This window comes from Lolium perenne, chromosome 4 (assembly GCF_019359855.2).
Source record: "Lolium perenne isolate Kyuss_39 chromosome 4, Kyuss_2.0, whole genome shotgun sequence".
Taxonomy (NCBI): domain Eukaryota; kingdom Viridiplantae; phylum Streptophyta; class Magnoliopsida; order Poales; family Poaceae; genus Lolium; species Lolium perenne.
In genome coordinates, this window is record NC_067247.2 from 155,326,681 (window position 1) to 155,350,889 (window position 24,209).

Sequence of the window (24,209 nt, forward strand, 5' to 3'; positions counted from 1 at the left end):
AAGATGCGTGTGCTCTAGGCAGACGGGGCTCCGAGGCGGGTCGTCGCCGGACGGCTACATTGACAGAGATCATTCTCGTGGCGGGTGCATCTTCTGAGGAGCAGGTCGAGGTGGGGAGCGAAAGGAATCGCGGCGCCGCCGTGCCGCCGGAGGCGCGGTCATGCGTTACGATCGTGATGCTTTCAGAGGTCGGGTTTTTCCTGGTTTACCATGCCGCTGTTGGACTACATGTACGACTGGCGATCCACTTCATGGCAGCGAGAAGCTCGCCGACCTGCCCACGCGGCCGATGCTAAGCCTGACAGAACCGCTCTGGAATCCCCTGCGTGGAGTCTGATCTTTCTCCTAAAATGTGCGTTTTAATTGAACGCGTCCTGAGGCATGGACATCAGAAGATTGGAGCAGGCGAGACGGTGGGAGTTTGGCAGCTTCCCAAAACAACTTTTTGAGAATATATGCGGTGGTTACCATCCGTAGTTCTTCTCCTTTTAACCTAGGTGCTAACTGGTTGCAGTCTATTACAAATTTGTATCTCACACCTTGGATTGCTGATCACATGTTTGTAGTTACGCACGTAAATAGTTCTGTCAGCAATTGAGGTGGCGCCGGCAAAAAATGGGCAACTTTCAGGAAAAATGACGAAGAGCCAAGTACCCTTTTTTTTGACATAAGAGCCAAGTACTTCGGCCTGCAGAAGTCTAGATCAATATATTGGACAAGGAGCTACGAGAACATGAACTAGAGGGAAAATCATAAGTAGGGTGAGAAAAATAGAGTTAGAGTACACTTAAGGTACAATTAGTATTCTCAATTTCACACATATGGGTGGCTCGTTGCTGAATTTTACTGCCACTACTAACCGCTAAATTTTACTAGAACCTGCTCCCTGAATTTGGAAGGGATGTACCGGGATTCTAGACATCATCTTCAGTTGGTACATCATTGACGCAGATAATTGCCATCGCATAAGTTCGTCGTTTATAATTTTTGTTTTCGTAGCAACGCACGGGTATTATGCTAGTTATACCTAGTAAATAACTAAGATGCGCTTTTTTATTACTGTGAAAGAATAGAAAGAGAACCGGCGTTGCTTTTCTACTCCGACTGCCAGGTGTAGTTGGGCCGTAATCTCATGGGCCTAATAAACTAGACTGAAGTAAAACGGAGGTAATCCGGCGAGCTCCGTCCGCACCGTCTCCTCCGCCGCGCCGATCCTCTCCTGGAGGCTGGAGCAGCCAGCAACGCATCTCCGGCGAGCTGCAGCTCCGTAGGTGACATCGATCTCTCCTCCCGCTCCTCTTTCTCCCGCGGGCGGAGCGGCGCGGATATCCGGCCTCTGTAGCCGCGGTCTCCTTCCGGCTTCTCCCCTCCCGCCCCCCCGCACGATCCGACCGCATCACCAGGTGGCTTCGCGGCGAAGGTTCCGGGACCTTCTGGGAACCTGGGAGTGAAACGGCATGGTGGCGGTGGATCTGATTGCGTCCTGCCTCGACTCCATCCGCCAGGTTCGATCTCTTCCCGAATTCCCCTTTGCTGGTTCATTGTTTTCCTATCGACCCTTCGAGAAAAATCCAGTATTATTAGTGCAAAATTTCCCCACTGTTAAAAAGCCAAACATTTTAGAACGAGTGGTAAAACATGTGGCTGCCTTACTGTTGACTCACTCAACCTGCGAAAAACTCGACAATAACTGCTCATGCGTCATGATCTTTTTGAGTAGTGATATCATCCTCCTCCCAGCTTTCACTATCGAAGCTGATCTATTTCGTGGGCTGCTTCTGCTTTGCAGATTGGAGACGAGATTACGGACGCGCTAGTGTACCTAGACGCAGGCACTCTGGAGGCGTTCCAGCTCGTAGGAGCGTTCCCTCTGCTTCTTGAGCTTGGCGCTCGTGCAGTCTGCAGCTTGGAAAGCACGTCTCCGCTTGATGCTGTAAGGTTCCCCCTTGCTCTCTCTTGATGTGAAATATCGACTGAAATCTACACCTTGGCCTAAGTTGATTGTCGTGATGCAGTGTTTGTACTAGTGGTTTTGGTGGCAGTTTGGATGCTTAATCAATATCCTATTGTTCCGATGATTTATGCACCCTACCTGCATTATTGAAATGTTTTATGGCCAGCAGTTGTCATTTGAATGTATCACTTTTTAAACTGCTATTCAAACGTTTTCTTCGTATCAAGGGCTTGTTTGGTTGCTATACTAAGGCTGCCAACATTTGCCACACTTTTTTTTTTGGCCATTCATGCCTAAGGTTAAGCGACCAAAATGAGCGCCACACTTTTCTTAGCCTATTACTTTCCATAGCTTGCATCTTACATACAACTCTTCTTTATCTAATCATCTAACCTTTACCTAAACGTGACTAACTACAACTTTCATTTCAAGAATAACTACTCGAAAAAGGAATGCTTGTTTCACTTCAGGAGCTACTGAAATCATCTGGGTCTCTGGTTGCATAAAAAGAATCTTGCCACAAGTGTGGCTACCAATTAAACGGGTGACTAACTCAGACAAACTTGCCTAATTTGTTGTGTGGCAACGCTAGTATACCTACCAAACGTACCCTAATTTAGTAGGCAAGTCACATCTCACAGGTATACATACTAGGTTTTGACAATCCAGCCCCAAAGGAAAAGCCCTGATCAATAAAAAAGATGGACATTCATTGGTGTATGAATCTCAACTAAGATGTTAACCTTCTTTTAATATGAAAAAGGTAATCCAGAATTTTCACCCTCATTACAAAGTCATGCATACCTCATCCTTTCTTTCCTAACCATTAAGTCATATACGCTGGTAGAGCCAGATGTTAGAGCCGCCCTTGACACCAAGGGCCCAAGATGGTATTGGTGTGTGTCCGCTGATATTGATGACAGTAAAGTTGCAGTGCTTTTGTACTCCCTCTATCCCAAAATAGGATGCCTATAATATTTGGATAAAGTCAAACTTCTCAAAGTTTGATCAACTATATAGAAAAAAGTATCAACATTTGTAATCTTAAATTAATATTTTTAGAACCATCATGAAATATATTTTCATATTATGTGCATTTAAAATTTTAGATGTTGATATTTTTTGTATGTAGTTGCTCAAACTTCAAAAAGTTTGACTTTGACTGAAAACTATAGGCATCCTAATTTGGGAAGGAGGGAGTATGTAGTTAACAAGCTTTTCTGTGTCCTGCTATTGAAGCAGGGAAACTTGACATTTTTTTTTTGTATCTTTTTGAGAATGGGTTCGTTTTTGTTCTCCTGTTTTTTAACCTGATCACCTGCTGTATCGTGTGTTCACAGGCTGCTGAGTGGAATTCAAGTTTTGCTCATCCAGCAAGGAAGATTGTCATAATCACATCTCGCCTTCTTAGTGATGCACATCGGTACATTCTACGCTGCTTGGGCAACCATGGAACTGTTTCACATTGTACTGTATTGACAGCAATATCCGAGGTGCTTCACCCCTACAATAATATTTTACTTGTGATGTCTGGTTTCCTTCTGAAGTGCCTGACCATCCTGCAAATAATAATTATTAATTATTATTAAATTATTACTCTCAACAGCATTCAATATATTTTAACTGGCGTAAAAGTTCATTCTATTGAAAAGAACATCGAAATACATATTGGTTACCACAGATCATGCTGTTAGCATTGCATCTCCTCTATCTGCACTGTTTGATCTCTGTTTATTAGTGACTTGGATAGTTGCTTGCTCCCTGTTTCAGGACTCGTTTGATCCAGCTTAAGGTTGCCATGAGTCACACACTTTCTGATTTGTGTAGTATAGGGTATACCTTTTTGTGTGTATCTATTTTAAAACTTGCCCGACTTGCTTGAGGTCCTCATGAGTCCTGAACCATCTGATTCATGTAGTAGCCATATATGAGGAGGGTATCGGTAAGAACTTTGCGCACATTGCTTCCTCTGCAATCCACAGTAACTTCTGCATGGCTCAGCCGAAGTGTTGAGTAAATGCCCATCTTGCTATTTTTATTCACTTCATTATTTATAACCTTCATAAATCTATTTCAAATTATCCTAAATTGTGCAAGGAACCTATTGAACCTTTCATGAATCTATTGCAGATTGGTCACTCAGCCTACGTTGATTCCCCACTTGGACCAGATGCTTTCCGGGAGTATGAGACATTACTCATTCAGGATCATGAGGAACTTCTGAAGAAGAGTGGGAAGTTGAACAAGTATAAAGATAACATCCCTTACGCAGAGAGAGATTTTACCTCAGATGGTGATAATAAGTGGGGTTCTGGAGTGCACTATGGCCCTTCTGAATCTAGCCCGAGGAAAAAAGATTTCTCTGATGATGATTTAGGCCAGGTAGAAGCAGGAGGAAAGAGATTGTCTGTAATCGTGTGTCACTTTCCGATGATTTTCTCTCCCATTTCCTCAAGGACTTTTGTTTTGCCTTCGGAAGGTACAATTGCTGAATCATATTTGTCAAATCACCGTGAGGATTCCCTTAGCCCTGGTTTACCCTCCGTATCTACTGGTAAAGCTTTTGATGGTGATGAGGTGCCCCCTGGAGTAACGTTGACTGCTCAATTCCTGTACCATTTGGCCAATAAGGTAACGGCTTTCATATATGCAACATGCTGCATGGTAGTTTCTCTTATCTATTTTCAAGCGCACAACCTTTTGTTGATCTCCATTACAAAATGTGTGTAGATGGACCTAAAGCTTGATATATTTTCACTTGGTGATACATCAAAAGTTATTGGGAAACTGATGATGGATATGTCAAGTCTATATGATGTTGGTCGTAACAAGAGTTCTGCTGGTCTACTGATTGTAGATCGAACAATCGATCTCCTAACTCCTTGCTTCCATGGCGACTCATTTCTTGATAGGATGCTGTCCTCGTTGCCACGCAAGGAAAGAACTTCATCCTATCATGTGGCAAAAAATCCTCAAACTCCTAGTAAGCATACTCAAGCTGCTGTTAAACGTTCCCCACTAGATATAAAGGTCCCTTTCAAAACAGCCTTTAGCACGGAAGAAACTAAGAGTAGGACCAGTATGTTGTCTGAAAGTATGATGGCATTTGTGTCTGGCTGGAACTCTGCAGAGGTTGACTCTGAAGTTACCTGGCTACCTGATTACACTGACAAAGCACATGATGACAAAGTAGGCAGTATATGTGGTTCTTTCTTATCCAACTATGATGGAGTGCGCTACTTAGAAGCATTACTAGACAGAGGATCAAAAGATGGGTTAATGTTGATTAAGAAATGGCTTATGGAGGCTTTAAAGCTCGAGAAGTTGTCCTTTCCATCTAAGGGTCGACAAGCAGCTTCTGTTTCAGAGCTTCATTCTATGGTGCAAATGCTCTGTCAACACCAGTTGTCCTTGGTAAGAAACAGAGGGGTTATTCAGTTGGCACTGGCTGCAGAAATGGCTCTCCAGGAACCTCAAAGTACTCGCTGGGATGCCTTTACAAGTGCTGAGAGAATATTAAGTGTAACATCAGCAGAGACAACACAAAGTCTTGCCAGCGAGATTCGTGATTTCATCAACACCAGCACTTCAGTGGAATCTCACAAACAAGGTAATACCATGGGGTCTTCGGAAGGCCTTCTGACTTTCCAGGACATATTACTTTTAACTATTATTGGGTATATCTTGGCTGGTGAAAACTTTCCTACATCGATTGCTGGTGGTCCGTTCTCCTGGGAAGATGAGCGGTCACTGAAAGATGTTGTGGTGGACTCTATCCTTGAGAGGCCATCATCTGTGAAGTTCAGGTTCCTTGATGGCTTGGAGAAGGAACTTGAAGCTATAGCTAGATCTAAAGATGCTGATAGAAATAAGGACTCCAGTGAGCCTACATCCACCACTACCGATGATTTTGATGACCAATGGGATAACTGGGATGATGATGATAATACTGATAATCAAAAGGAGGAAGCTTATGGGAACATGCAACTTAAGTTGGAAGTACGGGATAGGGTGGATCAACTCTTTAAATTCTTTCACATCTTGTCCAGTATGAGGTTAAGGAATCAAGTTCTTGGAGAAGGGTTGGCAGCATTGAGTAGATTTGAGACTGATAGCTACTCAAGAAAAGGCTTGCTTTACAAGTTGATATTAGCTGTCTTGACTAGATACGACATACCTGGGCTTGAGTATCACTCATCAGCTGTTGGCCGTTTATTTAAAAGTGGGTTGGGTAGGTTTGGGCTTGGACAGGTGCGTTGGTCAATTTTTGTTTTTTGCTTGCTGTATCATCTCTCTGTCTATATTATGTGCTCATAGTTATTTTGCCTGCAGTCTAAACCAAGCTTTGGCGATCAAAGTGTTCTTATCATTTTTGTTGTGGGAGGTATCAATACTCTGGAGGTACATTCTGGTCCATTCTCTTTGACTCCATTTATTTTATCATGTCATGATGTCTATGTCACACTTTGTACTTTCTCGTCAATATTCTATCTCGACCTGGCACTAGAGTAAGAACACACAGCAAGCTTCTAATCCGATCATTGGAACTGTCCAGCTCAATGTACTATATTAAAATTATCCTCTATGACTACATAACGTATCTCCACAAACATCAGGTTTCTAATTCATGCGATTTGAGAAGCTTATGCCGAACCAACGACCTCTAAGCCAGTGATCGCAGTACACCAAAACTAACGTCTCTTAAGGAAAAGCATAGCCCAGAATCTATATTTCTCAATATTAAGAAGCAGTGTCTTATCAAACGTGATGTTTTTTATGAAAGGTCCGGGAAGTCATGAAGGCAATCTCAGAGAGCAGCAGGCCTGATGTGGAGCTTATTCTTGGTGGTACAACTCTTCTTTCCCCAGATGACATGTTTGAGTTGATGCTGGGCTCATCCAGCTTTACTTAGACTCTGACACAATTCTGTTTGCTTCCAAGAGCTGCTTAAAGGTACAGCAGCAATCATGTAAACTCAATCTGTACATTTTATTTACCCCCCAAGAAGAAACTTTACTGGCTTAGAGAACTGTCAAATTAGTCACAGTGTTGTAACTCATATAACTTCCTCCTCATTGCTCAGTAGCTTGTAAGATAATAACAGGATTCCTGCCCCACCTTCAAACCAGTAATCTGAAGTGTACCTGTGCACTACTATACTGTCAGTGATACAAGTTCATAACAAACCAAACAAGCAATGGCCAAAATTGGCAAATGACTTGCAAGGAAAAAGTTGCTATCTTCCATCAGAAAATTTCCATGTTTTTGTGTTATTCTTATATTTGTCTGCTACAGGAGATGTTTCACCATCTTTTTTCTTTCTCCTCTCTTCCTGAAACTTCCAAATGCACCATGACATTGCTTCATTTCCATCAACTCCCACAATCTTGGTTCTCTTGTTCTTGGACACTTTGGTGTCTGGAGATTCTTGAGGTCCCTTCTTTTATCGAACATGCATGTGTAGATTATATTGGATCCCCCAATTATTGCCACACGCACACATGTTGATGGATCAAGCTTCTCCAGATCTGATGTTTGACGTGAGAGGGTGTTGCTTGGGCGCCCTACAGTCTCTGGTCTGCAAGGCTATCGTTGTAGCTTTGCTTGGCCTGTAGCATGCCTGGCGGCATCTGCTTAATCTTATTAATCAGCTGCTAAGCACTCAGTGTCGACTGAACGGTGGACATGTCAGAGACCCTGAATAATTCATGCTCTTGGATTCATGGATGGATCTTTGCTTGATCTTGCTGTCCAGTTTGTTGCTGTCTGAATCTGGGGCTATGTATCTTGTGCTTTGCTCAATCAGTCTAAGTAGATCAGATTGGACACTTCTGTCAGCGAACTCTTTGTTTTTCATTTGTGCAAGATGATATAGGAGAAAAAAAATGGTATGAACAGCTTGTGTTGCTGATACTAAAAGAATTCGATATGGAGCATTACCTTTTAGAAATATATCATCATCTAGTTTGCTTTGCCAGACTCGAAAATTTGCAATGGCACACAGTATATCCATACTTGGGAGAAGAAGGTGAAGGATGTTTGGAGCTGGAGAAGATCTCCAGTCCTCTTCTTGCCGCTCGATCTGCACCTGTGCATGCTGCCGGAGGTGGAGAATGCGACGGCTGCTAGACACAAAGGCAACTCCACAGCTGCTGAGACTGCTCATAGTGGGAGTAACATAGCTAGTAACATCACACATCTCAAAGCATTTTGATGACGTGGCATGCCAATAAATGAAGAAAGAGAGTGAAGTGGTAACTAGCTATGTTACTATAAGGCTGGCCATAGTGGTAAGTATCATGTAGTAGTATCATGCATATGATACTTGTGTATGGTACTATCTCTATAGTGGGTAGTATCATGAAGTAGTATCATAGTCATGCTATATTTATTACTTTTTAGAATCTCAATGCAAATTTGTGCACAAGATTTGTTTGGCATTAACTTTTTCTTGTGACATGCACTATGATACAGTATCCACCCTATGTTACTCTAATCTCCTCTCTCTTCCTTAATTAGCTGCCACATCAGCATTTTTGTGGGACCAATGTGAATGATACTTGCTATGATACTAGCACTATGGCTAGACTAACATCACACACCCCAAGCCAAAATGAGTCTACAACATAATAAATGACACAATACATGACACCACATATAAGTTACTACCCACTATGAAGGTAGTAACCTAAACTAGTAACATGACATATGTTACTAGTCTAAGTTACTCTCCACTATGACCAGCCTGAGGCGTGTGCTTGATTGCTAGCGTCCTTGGTCCTCTCACCATGGTTTTAAATAGCCGGCTATAGGCTATAGTCGTGGCCTCCCAAAACAGCTATAGCCGGCTATTTAAGCACTTTGGCACCTTTAGCTATGTTATATCAGTTAGATGCATCATGCGGGAAAGGCTATAGCGGGGCTAACAGAGCCTCTCAGCCTGTCATCTTGTTGTTACCGTTTGCGTTTCTGTATTATAATCAGGTTGGCTTAAGTATGAAGTAGATGCTCTCACACAAGTATGGTCTCAAAGCTAGCTAGTCTCCTAGTCCTACCATTTCTTCACAACAAAGACATGCATGGACCAGCACCACGGAGATAGCCCTCTCACCTTTCTCCGGCATGTGATCCACAAAATCCTCTCATTGCAGCTGATCTTTCCTTCTTCATCTCTCAGTAGCACTTTAGTGTTCTAGGACAATTTAAAGGTGGACCAGTCACCATGCAATGTATGATCATGCAAGCATGCATGCAGGTTTCTCTTCCTCCTCTCTGTCATGTGATTCTTCTACAGGTGGTACTGGTTGTCCTGTGGGTATCATCAGTTAACAGGATGGATGCATCATAATCATCACCATAGGATGTCTGCTTTGTGAAGGGGATAGTGACATGGATCATCAATACTTGCTCTTGGTAGTAGCTAGATGGTAGGACCCATCAGGTATGTGAAGAGGCCCGAATTAACTAATCAGTAGGGTCACTGCAAATGAAAATGCAGTCATGGACAAGATTTGAGACAATCTCCTAAAATTTGTGATATAATCTTCCAGAATTCTCTCACAGAATGAACCTCTATTTAACAACTAAGGAGAAAGATCACGCAAGAGCAAGAACAGACCAGTGCACTAATTCAGAGATTGATATATCATCATGAGATACATACATACAACTCTCATGAACTGATAATTACAAACATGACACACGAAAACACAGCAGACAAGATCAAAATTCAAAACAAGCTCTGATTTGTATTTTTTATATTTTCTTTGTGAGATAAACTAAAGTTTCTCCTTGATCTCAAGAAGAACGCATGCACGCATCCAATAATTAATCTTTCAACTTCGGTTTGCTACTTTAGTTATATAGGAAGAAGATTAAAGCTAGGTAGTTAATTAGTGCCTAGGAGGGCACTGGTAGCACTTGGTGAAGAGTCCGAAGGTGTTGACCTGGCGGACGAAGTTGACGGTGCTGGCCCAGCCGCCGAAGCCGAATCCGACGACGAGCACCCACGCTGCCACAAAGCAGTTCACGGCGTACATGCCCGCCCAACCTCCGACCCACCGCGGCGGCCGCTCCACGGCGCCCTCCCTGGCCGCGGGCGACGCGAAGACGGCCATGTGGGCGGCCGCGGGGATGATGTAGACGGTGAAGCTGACGAGGAGTGAACCCACGGTGGAGTTGATAGGCCCGAAGAAGGGGAAGACGACGGCAAGGAACCAGATGGGCGCCACCACGGGGAGCCTCGCCGCCGCGCGGCGGAGCACCGTGGTCTTGTCGGAGTGCACGCCGATGGCCTTCTCCCAGACGAAGTAGAGCGGCGTGCAGGCAAAGCCGAAGGTGATGAACTGGTGGATGAGCATGAGCACGACAGCGGCGTCGCGGAAAGGGGTGCGCGGGAGGAGGGAGAATGCGTTGGAGTGGTCGAGGAGGGCGTCGCCAAAGGCCCAGTAAACGGCAGAGGCGGACGGCAGCGTTAGGGTGAGCACGTAGAGCGTGGCCATGAGGTAGATGAGCTTGAACTTCTGCGGCTTCCACATGGCGTGCATGATCTCACTGTCCAAGGCAATGCACAATATTACCTCCATCAATGGGAGCTCAACACAGTTCTGAAGAAAGAGAAGAATGGCAAATAGTTCGATATACTTACACAGTGACAGCGTGCCCTCCGAAGGTGTAGAGTATGTTGGTAGCCCCAGTGAAGTAGAGCACCATCTTGGTTGGCGCCGAGTGCGTCACCCCCTCCGCCTTGCCGTGGACGATGGCTGCGACGGTGAGGTACCAGGCGGTGTAGGTCGTCATGAGGAGGCCGAGGAAGGACCACATCCGGTAGTTGTGGAAGGAGGGGATGAAGACGGTGGTGGCGCAGCAGGCGCCGAAGATGTAGGTCCATGTCCGCTTATCCAGGGAGTCGTTGATGTAGTAGATGTTGCTGTTCAGATTACACATACTCTAATGTTTTGGACGACAAGGAAGGAAGGATAATGGTTTTCATATAAGCAGGAATACAGTAGCTAGTGTACCTGGCGCACGCGATGAGCTGGATGACGGATCCGAAGAGGAGGAATGTGCAGTTGAAGAAGAGGCCGACGTTCCGCCAGTGGCTGCCGAGGAGGCCATGGAGGACCTCGAACCACTGGATGACGTGGTTCCGGAAGTCCACCTTCTCCCGCTCCTTCCTCGTCCGGTACTCCACGTAGAGCACGCTGATCAGGTACGCCGTCCAGCTCCCCATGAGGCCGTAGAAGAGCTGGAAGGCGATGCCGCTCGCCATGCCCAGCTGCGAGAAGGAGTAGGGCAGCGTCAGCAGCACCTGCGCCACCTGGTTGGACGAGCAGCTGAACCAGGCGTCGTAGGCGGAGCCGCCGTGCCAGAAGAGGTTCGACACCAGCTTGCTTCTGCCCCCCGACGACGCGCCGGCGCCGCCACCGGGTCCGACGCCTCCTCTCTCGCCGTCGCCTCCTTCTCGCTCCATCTCCACGTAGTTCCCCGCCACCACCGTCTCCACCTTCTCGGACGCCATCTCCGCTCTTCAGATCGGATGATCTCTCTTCCCTTCTCGTATCTCTTCACTGTTGCTTCTCCTTCTATCCTGCTATGGCAGATTTCGCAGTACTATATAGGGAGCTAGGGTCGATCAAGCTGGCGAGATCGAATGAATGATAAACAAAAAACGTTGTTGGTGTGGCTAGTGATGGGTGTGTGCATGCATGGATGGGGGCAGCACACGAGCGCCCTGACCCATCCGGCAGCTGGCAAACTTGTGATCTTCCTCGCTTCTACCTTTTTTCTTTTCCTCCCCGCTTTGATTTGCATGAGAGATCTAGACATCTAGTACATAATATAGTGACTGTTCAGCGTATAGTTAGACAGATAGAGAGAAAGATGGAGAGAGAGAGAGATGGTGAATGCATCATTCAAAGCGTACTAGCAAGATTTCTAAACATGGACTCTGATCTTTGCTTCGGTAACCAGACGTGATTGGAGCGTAGTGGCCCATGCAAAGTTGGCGCATGACATGTCCTTGTACAAATCCATCATTGGTTGGAGCTAGCTGCTGATTAGTGTACAAAAGATTTCCTGCACAATACTATGAAATATTGTAGTGTGCACTTTCATTTGAGTTCAATGTATAGTTTCTGAATATATGCTGTGATATATAATATATAGTTAGATGTCTGTGAGTAAGACATGAAGCGCGTACTGTAAATTAATTTTGCAACTAACACAGAGAAAATATTCAGTTGAGTGAAGAACACAAATTATTAAGCTGGTTGCTAATCAGACCAGATTTGCTTGTCTTAAACTCTATTGTTTATATCGACACATTTTCCAATAATAATCTGCCGTACGATCGACAAGAAGATCAGTGCAAAGCAGCAAAACATCTAATTAGTTGTCACACGTGTGGGACAATAATGTGGAGCACTATCTCACACCCCTGGAGCAATCATGGTTAACATGAATGAAATAATGGAGGAATTAGAACAGCACATTCATAGTACTAGAGCAATTAAATAGTAATAACAACTAATACAATAACAATAATATGGATCCTTGAAACTCCCTCTCTCACAGTTTATTAGGCGTGTGCGTACCCCTAAGTCGCAAATTTCATCAAGTTATCATTACTTATATATTATATATATAAAAATTATATCATTAGAAAGTTTAGATGTTCTATTTTCTAATGGTATACTTTTTGCATTATATAATTTAAATTATATAGGTCAAATTGGCGACCTATGGATATGGGGAAGACTAGTAAACTGAGACGGAGGAAATACTATTAAATAGAGTATTAGATTAGTTGTTCACCAATTTTAAGATGACATCATGTTGCCGGACATCATTCTAAAGAAGTTTTTTCCATCGATTATTGAGTCCGAAATTTTAGCATACAAACTCATCACTTTAGAAATAAATCTTGAGATACGTGGCATGCACATAGGCAATATTTTACATGTTTATGTAAGCTGCGTATATTTCAGTTGAAAAGATAAGTAACACATAAATTAAAGTATTAATGTAGGGGGGAAGGAAAAAGTGAAAAGAAGGCGTGGGGACAAAAACCTATATATGCTTAGCTTTACAAGTACGTGTGGGTTCACAAGATACCATTAGGTGGACTCTTCAAGGAATCAAGGATGCAGGCTCTAACTTAAAACATTCCTTAGTTTTGTTTCCCTTTTATTCCTTCATTGTCCATCAATTAACTAACTAGCAAAGGAAAAAACTAGTACTTAATTAGTGTAGAATCAGATTTTCCCTTTTAGATATTCTCGGATTAAAAAAAAAAGAAATCACTCTCTACTCTGTAGGACCAAGAAGTCTTGATTATGATGATGGGTTCTTATCAAGGAAGCACGATGTAACATCAGATGAAGAGAACTGTGGCTGCTTATTGTGTGCCATCAGATCACATGATCTATATGGCCCTGGTTGATTTACAAAAAAAAAAAAAACAAATAATAGGATCCCACTTGTGCAATAGATTAATTTCCTCAAGTAGGAGTACTTCATAATTTGTCATGTTAGTTTCTTCGCAATGAAATCAGTAGTATAAGGAAAAAAAAATAGTGTCATGTATTTTCATTGTTCTATCTTTTTGTAATGCTGATTTATCAAATGAGTTGCAAACATTGATTTCCATGAACAGTGAATAAATGTTTTAATAAAATGCAAACAAGAAAACGATATGCAGTAGGTCGAAAATGATGTTACAATGCGTTGAGGGTGACAAACTAACCAATCTCCGTATTATTAGAACACTTCAATTAGTTTCATGGAGACCAGCTAGGCTACGTAATTCCTTAACCTCATAGTTGTACAAATTAACATGCTAGAAAGAAGTGATCCATAATGATGATGACGAACGTGCAAACATATGAGCCATCCACCAATCTTAATTGCTTGGTAGCTCGGATTCTTTTATCTTCATTGCTTGGTAGCTTCCTATTATGTGATCTTTACCTTTGGAGTTTTAGTTTACTAAACCAAGATCATCTGCTTGTGTGTGATGCATCCATGCAGCATGCACGAAGTTGCGGTGCCGTACTGGCCACCATATATAGTCTCTCTCTCATCATGGACTCCTCCTCTTCATGCATGCATGCATTATGCATGGACCTCCCTATCTTTATCCGGACACCCTTTTTGAATTGGGACCAATGCATTGATATATACTCTTTGAAAAACAAGGGACCATGGACTATCTCAACTTCTCAAGGGACATTGATAGAGCATATGTAAGACACGTACAAGTAGCTAGCCTCCTTTGTAAAACAAGATCTCATTATGATCAGATGGTGATCGAAGAATGTATGTATGTTCGCTGGACTTTTGGTCGTGATTCCTCCACCGTCCCGGATGCATCCATCATCCGCCCATATGGTGTTGAAATATTGGGCCCACATACAGTGGTCCATATTAGATTTCAGATTTTTCTATAAATCTCAAAACCCATATAGTGCCAGACCATGTGAGTTTGAGCCCAAATTGGCGGCAGCTCACTATGGAGTGACAAGAGGTGAGAAGTTTAGTCCCACATGGAAAGCTGAGAGAAAGTTAGACCACCTTATAACATGGGTTGTTCCACCACTAGTAAGTGAGTGAGAAGAGGAGTGGTACACGCAAACTCCTCCTCCTCCTCCCCCTCCTTGCTCAACTCGATATGTCACGATGCGCTCGTGGTGAGTGGATCGAATCGAGACTTTCCTTTCTTTTTCCAGTTCAGGAAAACGAACAGAGTCGACAGACGCGTCGCAGTTAGTCGGTTCGGGTAATCTCTTGCCTGGCTACCACAGAAACACATCCAATACACGAGTTAGGGTTTTGCCACCTCTCTCTGCTTGCGCCGTCATCGTAGCCTACTCCATCCCGCCCGCCGGCGTGCACCGACGAACGAGAGAGCAAGTCTCTGGAACCGCTCGCCTTTGCGATCTTGTATGGGAGAGGGTGAATTAGGTTTTTGAGAAGCGCTCTGCGCGACTGCTCAAGCTCTTCATCACGGGTCGTCTTCCATCCAAGTCGGGCGATGCTACCTACCATCGTCTTCAACGCCGTCTACTTTGACCCGTCGTCAACAACGTTGTCATCAACAACGTTACTGCTGCATCTGCGACTGCTACACCGCCACCACCACCCCCACCAGAGCGGTATGTGCGACATATCGATCTGTTTAGCAATGGATGTTGTGTCGTTTTCCCCGCTACTATTCATGTTGATTAATTCATCTAGTATGTTCGAGTTTCACATGTTAGTAGTTGCTATCGTCATGCTTAATATTTTGGAATTAATCATGAAAATTGTGCCTAATTCTCCGACAATCCAAAAACCTAACTGTAGGCAATTTCCTGAGTAAACAATGGCTGGTTTTCCTGATGCACTGAGGCTGGATAAGTTTACCGGTGTGCACTTTAAGAGGTGGCAGATTAAGGCCACGCTCTGGCTCACTCATCTAAAAATGTTCAAAGTTAGTAATGGCTTACCTGAAGGAACAATATCTGACCAAGATCAGAAAAATTTAAAGGAAGACAATACTCTCTTCGTCGGATGCGTTCTGAGTATTCTTATTGATGGTCTGTGTGATGTGTATATGCACATAACAGACGGTAAAGATCTCTGGGATGCACTGAATGCTAAATTTGGTGCAACCGATGCAGGCAGTGAACTGTACACCATGGAGAGCTTCCATGACATCAGGATGGTGAACAACCGTTCTGTAGTCGAACAAGCTCATGAGATATAGTGCTTTGCGAAAGAATTTGAACTCCTTAAGTGTGCCTTACCTGACAAGTTTGTGGCTGGATGCATTATCGCTAAGTTTCCCCCTTCATGGAGGAACTTTGCCACAACTCTCAAACACAAGAGACATGCGATACCAGTTGAAAATCTGATAGCGTCTCTTGATGTTGAGGAGAAAGCTCGGGCTAAGGATACTACTGAGAAAGGAGAGGGTCATTCTAGCGCCAATATGGTGCATAAGAAACCCTACAACAAGAACAAGGGGAATAACAATCCCTCCTTCAATAAGCCTATGAAGACTACAACCTTCAAGAAGAAGAAGATGATAAACAAAGCAGATCTGAACTGCATTACCTGTTGAGAGGCTGGTCACTTTTCTAAGGACTATCCAAAGCGGGCAGACCGTAAGAAAAAAGGTGAAGCATGTCAACACGGTGACCGCTAGCAATGCTAATGGGTACGGTAATCTTTTTACTATTCTTTCGGTATTTCAATCTCCATGCTGGTGGATTGATACGGGTGCTAATGTTCATGTGTGTGCTGACATATCCATGTTCACTTCTTACCAGTTCGCCCAGGATTCTTCCGTCTTGATAGGGAATGGGTCACATGCTTCTGTTCATGGTGTTGGCACGGTAGATCTGAAGTTCAATTCAGGGAAGATCGTGTAGCCGAGGAACGTGCAACATGTCCCTACTATGAACAAGAATCTCGTTAGCGGCTCCCTTCTATGAGAGATGGGTTTAAGGTTGTTTTAGAGTCTAATAAAGTTGTTGTTTCCAAGTTTGGATAATTCATTGATAAAGGCTATGAGTGAGGAGGCTTGTTCCGCTTTTCGCTTTCTGATTTCAGTAATAAGTATGCGAACCATATTTGTGGCAATGTTAGTGATGATACTAGTGTTCGGCATTGTCGTTTATGTCACATTAATTTTGGTTTAATGTCTCGGCTATCCAGTTGAGTTTAATTCCGAACTTCACCATTGCCAAAGGTTCTAAGTGCCATAGTTTTGTGCAATCAAAGCAACTTCGGAAGCCTCACAAGGCGGCCGAGGAGAGAAACTTGGCACCGCTAGAACTCATACATTCTAATCTATGCGAGATGAATGGTGTGTTGACAAAAGGTCGAAAGATATATTTCATGACATTGATTGATGATGCGACTAGATTTTGCTATGTTTATTTGTTTCGAAGTAAAGATGAAGCTTTATACTACTTTAAAATTTATAAGGCCGAAGTTGAAAATCAACTAGAGAGAAAGATCAAGCGTCTTAGGTCAGATCGTGGTGGTGAATATTTTCCTAATATCTTTGATGAATTCTGGGAGGAATATGGCATTATTCATGAGAGGACGCCTCCCTACTCGCCCCAATCAAACGGGGTTGCCGAGAGGGAAAACTGCACGCTAACTAACTTGGTGAATTCCATGTTAGCCATTGCTGGTTTATCAAAGGCATGGTAGGGGGGCTTTGTTGACTTCATGTCATATCCTGAATAGAGTTCCTAAAAAGAATAAAGATAAAACCCCTTACGAGGAGTGGGTTGGGAGAAAACCATCACTTTCGTATTTGTGCACATGGGGATGTTTGGCAGAAGTCAATATACCAACTACTAAGAAGCGCAAACTCGGACCAAAGACAGTGGATTGTATCTTTCTAGGTTATGCTCCGCGGAGTCTAGGCTATAGATTTTTAGCAGTTCAATCTGAGGTACCTGATACGCATGTTGATACTATTATGAAATCTCGTGATGCAACATTTTTTGAGAATATGTTTCCTATGAAATATGCATAATATTGCTAGAATTTCTACTGAGATAATTCCTGAATCTAGTACATCTAATGAGTATTGATGAGGGTGCTCCCCGGCAATGCCCACCATGAGGGGCTTAGGGTTGACGGAATCCTGCAGGCAAGCAGGAGAGATCAGATACCAAACAAACGGGGAGAGAGATTTACCCAGGTTCGGGGCCCTCGATGAGGTAAAACCCTTACTTCCTACTTGTCTGATCTTGATTATCGAGTATATCGGTTTACAATGGGGTAGCCGATAGGCTGTGTTGGTTGTCTCACCGAGAGGCAAAGATTCTAGGTTTCTGGCTCTAACTTGTGGTGGTTCTACGTATTGAAATTTTGTCTCAACAGGCTCTCTCCTGGCCTTTATATAGCAGGCCAGGTCCCGAGAGTCCTGTCTGAACTCGACTAGGTTACAACAAGATCTATTCTAGTCTTTCCTTGTACGTCGTCTTCTTGCCTTGTTCGTCAAGAATCCATCTTCAAGTAGGTCTCCTTTGCTGGAACCGACATATAGGCCCACCTTGGTTGTTGGGCAATCTTCATGGGCCCCTAGTTGGTCCGGAGGAGGTAGACTAATGTCGGGTACCCGAGGGGTAATGCCCACATCAGTAGCCCCCGAGTGACTGGCCGAAGTAAACCTTCGGGCAGGGACTATAATTGTCTTCATCCGAATGTCCATAACTATTGAAAAGATTTGGTCCTTCTTCATCGTTTTGAAGTCGAAATTGCTTGATATCGGGTGCGCGTGCAGCGCTCCCTATGGGAGTAGCCCCCGAGTCTAGGGATGGATGCTTGCAACCGTGTGTAGACTCAAGTTGTACTACTCGAAGATTCTGATGCCGATGCTTTCTGAATTGCCTTCATCATCCGATATCTTTTTATACATCGGGTCTTCAAAAACTTCGAGTGAAGTCGTTTAGTACGTAAGGGACAAAAGTAACGAGCCTAGTCTTACTCGAAAAATCGATGCTAGTTAACTGCTGATGGCAAAACAACGTTACTCTACTCAGGATCAAGTCCCCGGGCTCGATCCTGGATCTTCTGGAACCTTCGGGTTCGTTTTTCTTCTTTTTCAGTAGTTTTTATCGGGTGCGCGTCTAGCGCTCCCGATAGGAGTAGCCCTCCCACCCTCGAGTCTAGGGATGGATGCTTGCAACCGTGCATAGACTCAAGTCGAGCAATCCAATGTTGTAGATTCCTTTGGATGCTCCACAAATGAGCAGCCGATAATTTTGATGACATCATCAATGAAGTCATAACTGCAGCTGCGGGTTTGACGGGACATGACCTGACATGCCCACCCCTGCTCCGAGTAGTATGTTTAGCAAATGAACGATCATTGTGCTTCGTCCGAGGCGTCTCCTTGATTTCCGCGTGTAGTGGAGGTAGTTGTCCTTTGGTGTGATTGCCGTGGTGACATGTGGTGACCTAGATCTGCATCCAATGTTTATGGCACAGATCCACCAGACCAAATCCTTGGTAACTTTCCCCTTTTTAAAGAGAAATGCAAATTTTACTCTTTTTCTTCCTCCTATTGCTTTCTTCTTCCTCTGTTCTTGCAACTCGTAACCGTCGCGCCACCACCATCGTCGTGCTTCAACCACCGCTATTTCTGAAGAAATTTCAAGATGGTGAAGAAGAAGGGCACCGCCGCCTCAGCAAACATTGCCATGAGTACCACTGGCCCCAAGATCAATGCGGCTGCAATGAAGAAGATTGCGCCGGAGACTACCAAGGAGGCCCCCGGTGATTGGCCTGCTTCGACAATGTCGAAGCGTGATGAAAAGAAGGCGCGCAGCCTCGGCCTGATACCAGAAAAGGAAGGAGACATCATCCTACCAGGTTCAAATTCGCGCCCCAATCCTCCCGCTGGTTTTATTGTAATGTTTGCCGCATTCTTGTACAGTAGGTTATCCTTGCCAGCACATGAGTTTCTTCGGCGTCTTCTGCTTTCGTATGAGATTGAGCTTTGGCAGTTAACACCAAACTCTAATCTTCACCTTGCAATCTTTATCACTTTCTCTGAGGCTTTCCTTAGCATTGATCCTCATTGGGGTTTATGGAAGAAGATTTTCTTTGTTAAGCGTTACAGTAGTAGCAACGGATCCTTCATCACCGGCGGGGTTGGGTTTTTGTCCGAAAAGAAGTGAATTACTTCAACTTCCCAATGAGAGAATCAGTGCAGGGATGAAGGTTGCAGTGGTTTTATCTTAGAGATCCGTCGACAGTTGGTCATAGCACATGCATGCCGAAGTTTGTTGATGCCCTTGAAGCTATGCCGAAGAAGTCTTGGAAGAACATAGTGACAGCCGAAGAAAAAATAGTAGTAGACAAGTTATTTGAAAGAGTATTGGAGATAAAGGAATCCGATGGTCAAATGATGATCGGTATTGAGGTTGCCGCTGTATTCTTGAAGCGTCGCATCCAACCGGTTATGTCTAGAGCTCATCAAATGTGGTTGTACTTGGGTCCCAAGGACGAGAATCGAATCAACGTTGCAGAACTTTCAGAGAAGGAAGTGTTGGACGAGGTCAGACACTTGACCCATTTTACCCAAGAAGATTCAATTCCCCTACTAGCCCTTCATGAGCCATATAACCTTGCTCACCAACCATCCGATGTAACTTTTTAGCCTTTTCGTGTCCATGACAATGCTTGCATTCGACATATTTTGTTTTATCTTACCTAGTCCTTGTTTGTTCTGGAAGATTCCTCCAACTACCGAATATTTTCCAATCGTATCCGAAGATCAATAAAATCCCGAAGAATGTGATTCTACTTCCAATGTATGATCCTGTGCAGAAGTAGCTGAGGACAGTGAAGCTTCCAAGGAAGAGAACAATATCCCTAGCGACCCCGAAGCTCCTCCTGCCAATCATAAAAACCTTGATGACGAATTAACAGATACAGTTGAGTTGAATCATGACAATGATGTTTATCATGCTCCCTTTGTTCATGCAGCTCCGGAGAGGCCCAACGCCCAACCGTCAAATAGTCCATCCGGCGGTTCGCCGACGAGGATGATTCGCTTCTTAATTTGTAAGTTCTTTCTGCTTCTCTCAAAGTTGATTTGTATTCCCTTTTGTCATAGTGAAATGTTTACTTGCAGCGAGGAGGGCTTTACCGAGCCTCCTTCGAAGAAGGCGAAGGCTAGTCCTTGCAAGCCAACTCCCACAGCATCCAAAACTCCTGCTCCACCAAAAGTTGCTCCAGCTACTTCTTCTCTCTCAAAGGGAAAAGAAGTTCCTTCGGCAGCTGTCGCTTCTCCTTCACCTCGCGGGGAGTTCGTGATTATTTCAACGTTTTCTTTTCCTTCATAATGGTTCTCTCTCTTCTATCCCCCGAGTCTACATTCGACTGCTTGCAATTGAGTATGGACTCGAAAGGTTTTAACGTAAGCATAATGCTGTTTGATGTGTGCTTTCTCATAGGGTATCCAAGCTGTTGTAACAATTATAAAGGACTTCGCCTCCCAATTCTCTTTGCTCCAAGACGATAATGCTCGGCTCCAAGAAGATGTTCAGTCAAAATCTTCATAGGTTGACCAAGTAGTGAAAATAGCTGCCACTACCCATCAAGATGCAGACTCTTTGAGGAAAGAGCTTGGTGATGTCTACGCACGCTTCTATTCCTGTAGACAGTGTTGGGCCTCCAAGAGCAGAGGTTTGTAGAACAGCAGCAAGTTTCCCCTAAGTGAATCACCCAAGGTTTATCGAACTCAGGGAGGTAGAGGTCAAAGATATCCCTCTCAAGCAACCCTGCAATTAAGATACAAGAAGTCTCTTGTGTCCCCAACACACCTAATACACTTGTCAGATGTATAGGTGCACTAGTTCGGCGAAGGGATAGTGAAATACAAGTAATATGGATGATTGTAAGTAGTAATTGCAATCTAAAATAAAGATGGCAGCAAACAAACATGTAGCAGAACTTGTTGGAAACGGTGTTTCAATGCTTAGAAACAAGGCCTAGGGATCATACTTTCACTAGTGGACACTCTCAACATTGATCACATAACTGAATAAATAAATGCTACTTTCTACACTCTCTTGTTGGATAACAAACACCATTCATTGTGTAGGGCTACAAAAGCACACCTCAAGCCGGAGTAAACAAGATCCACAACATCCGGAGTTCATATTTAAGTAACCTCTAGAGTGCATAATAGACCGTTGCAATTTAGACCGAGTACTAACATAGCATACACACTGTCAACAATAGCTATGAAAGGGGGAATAGATCGCATCAATACTATCATAGTAATAGTTAACTTCATAATCTACAAGAGATTACAATCATAACCTACGTCACGTACTACATGATGCACACACTGTCAACTTTACATCATGGAGGAGGAATAGACTACTTTAATAACATCACTAGAGTAGCACATAGATTAATAGTGATACAAAGCTCATGATCACATAAAGATCACACCATGGGAGAGAGAGATGAACCACATAGCTACCGGTAGAGCCCTCAGCCTCGGGGGAGAACTACTCCCTCCTCATCATGGGAGAAAGCAACGGCGATGAAGATGGCGGTGGTGTCGATGGAGATGACTCCGGGGGCAATTCCCCGTCTCGGCGGCGTGCCGAAACAGAGACTTCTGTCCCCCGAAACGGAGTTTCGCGATGGAGGCGGCGTTCCTGGAGTATTTCTGGAGTTTCGTCAATTGGTCTCGAGTTTTTAGGTCACGAGGGGTTATATAGGCGAAGAGGCGGAGTCGGAGGGGTCAGGGGGCTCCCTCCTCATAGGCTGGCGCGCCCCCCCTCCAGGCCGCGCCGCCCTATGGTCTGGGGGCCCTGGGCCTCCTCTCCGGCTCCCTTTCGGTGTCCTGGTCCGTCTCGGTGAAATATGATGTTTGGCCTTTGTTTCGTCGAATTCCGAGAATATTGCCCGAACAGCCTTTCTAGAACCAAAAACAGCAGAAAACAGGAACTGGCACTTCGGCATCTTGTTGATAGGTTAGTTCCGGAAAATGCATGAAATCATTATAAAGTGTGAGCAAAACATGTAGGTATTGTCATAAAACTAGCATGGAACATCAGAAATTATAGATACGTTGGAGACGTATCACTTGGCCAGCTGAAGAAGAAGCTGAAGGAGGAGGAGAAGGAGAAGGCAGTGGCCCAAGCCCATAAGAAGGAGAGGGAGGATCTTCTGCACAAGTCCACCACGACCCTGCTGGGTAATTTTTACTGTCCTATCTTCAAATTCCTTTTTCTTTAGCTGCATTGGTTCCTTACTTCAGCTCCTACTTCTTGCAGAAGTTGCCGATATTCCTCTTGATTTTGTAGGCAAGCTCCTAGCCAATTCTACTGCTAATGCCATTTCTATGGCGATCGAATCCAGTGACCTTGTCCGAGCTCTTCTCCAGAAAAACAAGGCGGTCTTGTCGAGATTCCACGCCATGATCTTTCCGAAGGCAGATCATAAGAAAACACTAGGGCAGCCGGTGGATGCTTTCTCCGTCAACACCGAGGGAATCATCGAGGTATTCAAACGTACCTCGCGTACCTACCGTGCTTTCCTTGCCTTCCAACTTCTGATGGGGTACGACTTCAAAGCTGATATGGAGTTGTTGACGACTGAGCTGCCGAAGGATCAAGATGGGCTAGCTATCGATCTTAGCCCTTTTAGTGTGCCGGCGCGCAAATGCGCGCGGCATCTTCTTGATCTGGTGGAGGTTAACAAGTTATCTTCCGGAGGAGCTTCCCCAATTAAGCTTGTCGACGCAAACCCAAGCTCCTTAAGTTTTTCCTTGCTGAATTGTAACTTTGACATTTTGCTTTGAACAATGGCTTTTCTAAAGCCCTATTTGTAATGAATTCGGAGTTGGCAATGTTGCCAGTTCATCCTTTACACATGTGATGTCTTTTATTTTTGACTGCGCGCTCCCGATGGGAGTAAAATCTATTAACACCGTGCATGTTTTTTAACGCATACTCGATGGTGTATTTTGCAGGTGACCCGTGTGCCTCCTTTTGTCGAAGATTCTTCGGCTGCTGGGTCCGAAATTGGTCTTCTTCAACGGATGAGAACCCGAATCTCACAGATGGAGAAAGATCTGTGAGGCATCCACGCCATGTCAGCTATGATAAAGAAGAAAGGCGAACTAGTTGTTGAAGCAGAGTGGTATGCGTTAAACGAATTGCAGAAAACCACAGAAAGCTTGAATTGTGAGTACTCGATACTCCTCCAATTCCTTTGATTGCTAGGGAAATTCTTCTTAGTTTCTGATTTTTGTATCACTGTCTTTGTCAGTCATAGCTCTGAACTTGTCGGGGGAAAGACCCCGGGTAGGGCAATGGACGCGGAGCAGCCGGCTGGCCACTGGCCGGCTCGCGGCAAAGGCCGGCTGAGGTGCAGCCGGCTGGCGCCGTGGCCGGCTGGTCCGGAAGCCGGCTGGCTCTAGGTCCTAGTCGGCCTAGCTACGGCCGCTAATGCTGTAGCTGGGCCGACTTCTACAAGCCATATCCGACTGGGGGTTTGTACCTCAGACCGACTCGAGGCTGGCGAGTCTTGCACCAGAAGGAACCGGGTTGGTGATCCGGGTTCCCAAAGTCCACGCTGACTTCATCTTCCGTAAAGCGCGGGGCACTGTGGAGCAATAGTGCCACGCGCCGGACAGGCCATCATGGTCCACGTCGATCCGTACTGGCTACAGTGGCTGATGGCGACAGGGACACCTCCTCTCCATACCGCTGACCTCGGC

The 24,209-nt window shown here is 44.5% G+C and overlaps 2 protein-coding genes across 2 annotated transcripts; one reads left to right on the forward strand and one right to left on the reverse strand.

Annotated features, from left to right (window-relative positions):
* Positions 1-1,147: 1,147 nt before the first annotated feature.
* Positions 1,148-7,108, forward strand: LOC127294229 (sec1 family domain-containing protein MIP3). Its single transcript, XM_051323994.2, has 7 exons — positions 1,148-1,505; positions 1,790-1,933; positions 3,295-3,447; positions 4,085-4,585; positions 4,685-6,205; positions 6,287-6,355; positions 6,738-7,108. Exons 1-7 carry the CDS (start codon positions 1,458-1,460, stop codon positions 6,864-6,866), a joined length of 2,565 nt encoding a protein of 854 aa, XP_051179954.1. The 5' UTR covers positions 1,148-1,457; the 3' UTR covers positions 6,867-7,108.
* Positions 7,109-9,575: 2,467 nt separating this feature from the next.
* Positions 9,576-11,742, reverse strand: LOC127294230 (putative auxin transporter-like protein 4). The gene is made up of 3 exons (XM_051323995.2): positions 10,975-11,742; positions 10,602-10,883; positions 9,576-10,507 (listed from the first exon to the last, which is right to left on the reverse strand). The coding sequence occupies exons 1-3, from the start codon at positions 11,472-11,474 to the stop codon at positions 9,847-9,849; spliced, it is 1,443 nt and encodes a 480-aa protein (XP_051179955.1). The 5' UTR covers positions 11,475-11,742; the 3' UTR covers positions 9,576-9,846.
* Positions 11,743-24,209: the final 12,467 nt, after the last annotated feature.